The 2,732-nt window shown below is 49.6% G+C and overlaps 1 protein-coding gene across 1 annotated transcript; it reads left to right on the plus strand.

The window, feature by feature from the left end:
- The first annotated feature begins 2,059 nt into the window (after positions 1-2,059).
- LOC126535442 (major centromere autoantigen B-like) lies at positions 2,060-2,428 on the plus strand. Its single transcript, XM_050182318.1, has one exon. The coding sequence runs from the start codon at positions 2,060-2,062 to the stop codon at positions 2,426-2,428; it is 369 nt and encodes a 122-aa protein (XP_050038275.1).
- The last annotated feature ends 304 nt before the right edge of the window (positions 2,429-2,732 follow it).

Raw genomic sequence — 2,732 nt, forward strand, 5'->3', positions numbered from 1 at the left:
TCAAACAGGAGTCACTAGCTCAAATCAAGTTGCAGTTTATGAATATTGTTAAAGAAGTGGCGTGACATTTTCAGCTACAAAAGTGGAGGCACTTTAGCAACATACCAGCGTGCGACGGCTTTATGTGGTCGGATGTGTTTCTTCATGCAGCGGTGGACAGCTTGTGTTCACTAGAAATGTGTGGCGAGACTGTACGTAGTGTCTTTTCGCACACAAACAACTATGCATGCTACGCACCAGTATATCTTCTGAAACGCTATTCATATGCTATTTATTTCATGTAAATATCGATGATGTTATAATAAAGCTGTTTATTGGCAGCAAGTTAGTGTGATTCGCATCGTGGTTTCTTTCGGCCTATGCAGCAGTGCCAACCTTCAAAGCTAAATGTACCGCATTTACACGATTGTCAGTCGACCACGTTTTTAAATTTGGAAGTCTGAAGTTGGGAGGTCGGCTTACAGTCGAAACCAAAACATGGCCCCACCAAAAAAGCGAGACCAACGGGAGCTACAACGTAGTTACAATTTTATGTTTGCTCGATGGCCCTACCCGTATCTTTTCGCTATCTCGCGTGTTTGTTCGCTTTTCGGAAGGGTTTATCAACATTTTTTAGAGTTTTACAGTGCATGCAACACTCATTGGGGGGGGGGGGGGGGGTGGCATCGATAGATGATGGAAGCGCCGCTGTTCCCATTTGTGGGCGCACCCTCAGAACGGCCGCGCTTGCAGGGAGTATCGGTAGTTCATGGAAGAGGAGACACCGCTCGCGGGTTTCTCTTTGTCTGTTGAAAGGCATTGGCATTGGTTTGACGCGTTCCACTTGACTGCCGACTACGTGCTACTTCTATGCTTCCCCAGTCGTCATGAGTGCTCCAGGGCCACTACTCGTTCGGCACTCGTTCGCAGCAGCGTTCAAGAGGGCTGCCACCTTTTACGCCAAAGAAACAAATCACTGCGCAGCGGGCCGCAATTTCATTGTTTCTGAACGGGTGGTGCGAGAGTGGCGACTGCAGCGAAGTGAAGTTTTCACTTGTGACGGCAAGTGAGAAATTTCCCACGTGCCGAAGTCTGGACGCTTTCCAGAGCTGTAGGCTAAGCTTGCGGCGTACGTCGCTGAAATGCGGGGTCGGTCCCTGCCAGTGAAGTGCGACATGGTCATGAAACAAGCCCGGACCTTCGCTTTAATTTTAAGGCCCTGCTCCGCCGTGAGTACAACGAGTGGCTGGCGGCAGAAGACCGCGAAATTACGCCAAGCGGACCTGTTAAAAGAGCCTCCCTGACAGCTACGTGTGGTTGGGTGCATTCGGCGTGGGCTGCTGTTCCACAATATGTCGTGGTGTGGTCGTTTGCCAAATGTGAAATTTCGCTAGACCACGACGCGCTGTGGGACCGCAGCAACGGTGACGATGGCAGCACTAGTGAAGACCAGTAGTCCAGTGACCATGTCAGCTACTAATAAATTTTCGTTATCGAATGCGCCCTCGGGTATGCTCTCTTTTTTTTTTTTCCTGTCATGCAATATGGGGGGGGGGGGGTCGACTTACATTCGAGTCGACTTACAACCGTGTAAATACGGTACAAACTAATTCTGAGTCCTAAATAAGAATATATATATAGTGAGATATACCTGGCCAAAGCAAGCGGGCAGCGCAACAGCAACAGCAGACGACGCCGGTGTCGGTCGTCTGTTGTGCGTTACTCCTCACAAGCGTCATTGCGCTTTCGATACACATGTCACTTTCTAAGCAACTAGAAATTATTCAGACATCGCCTGTCATTTTTAAATTTAGATTGTAAAGGAATAATATTCAACACATTATCTATTATTAGTAAGTAAACATTTTTCTGGTATCAGTGCAACTACCGTTAGAATCCAAGCGGCGCTAGCGTCGCCTGCGGAAATCGGCCTCATTGACCCTATGGGAATGTCAGGGGCTTGTTGCTGCTGCTTCCCTGTGCGTTTCAGTAACTGTAAGAGTGCTGCAACGTGGACTACCTGAACGTGACGGACGGAAGCTTAGTCCGCACGGAAAGACCAAAGCGTTCGCTGTTCGACATGTCGCGAAAGCGGAAGGCCCTTTCGTTCAAGGAGAAAATTGACATACTCAAGAAGGTCGACGACAACCCGAAGAAGAAACGTGTCGAGTTGGCGAAGGAGCTAGGCATAGCACCGACGACGCTGTGCACCATTGTTGGCCAGCGAGACATTGTGACGAAGAATGCCCAGCACTTCGGCGTGAACGTCAAAGAGATGAAGACCGGTAAACACGTGAAGCTGGAAGAGGTCCTGCTGACATGGTTTGGGGAAGTTACAGGGGCCGGCGTCGTGGACGGCAAGGTGCTACGCAAGAAGGCAGACAACATTGCGCTTTCCCTGGGATTGAAAATTTCCAAGCTTGCGGGGGATGGCTGCATCGTTTTTTAAGAGAGACATGGACTTGTTTACAAAGTCATTTGCGGTGAAGGAAAAAAAAGTGGACCAGTCAGCTGCGAGCGACTGGCTGAACAAGCTGCCAGCGCTGATTTCAGACTATACACCGCGCGACGTATTTAATGGTGACGAGGCGGGCCTCTTTTTCAATTTGCAACCAGAGAGGAGCTTGTGGGTGAAGGGCCAGGCTTGCAAGGGCGGCCAAAAAGTAAGGAGAGAATCACCATGCTTTTTGCGGGAATGCGGACGGCTCAGAGAAAATGCAGCTTACCGTCATAGGCAAGTCCAAACAGCCGAG

This window comes from Dermacentor andersoni, chromosome 7, assembly GCF_023375885.2.
Source record: "Dermacentor andersoni chromosome 7, qqDerAnde1_hic_scaffold, whole genome shotgun sequence".
NCBI classification, from domain to species: Eukaryota; Metazoa; Arthropoda; class Arachnida; order Ixodida; family Ixodidae; genus Dermacentor; species Dermacentor andersoni.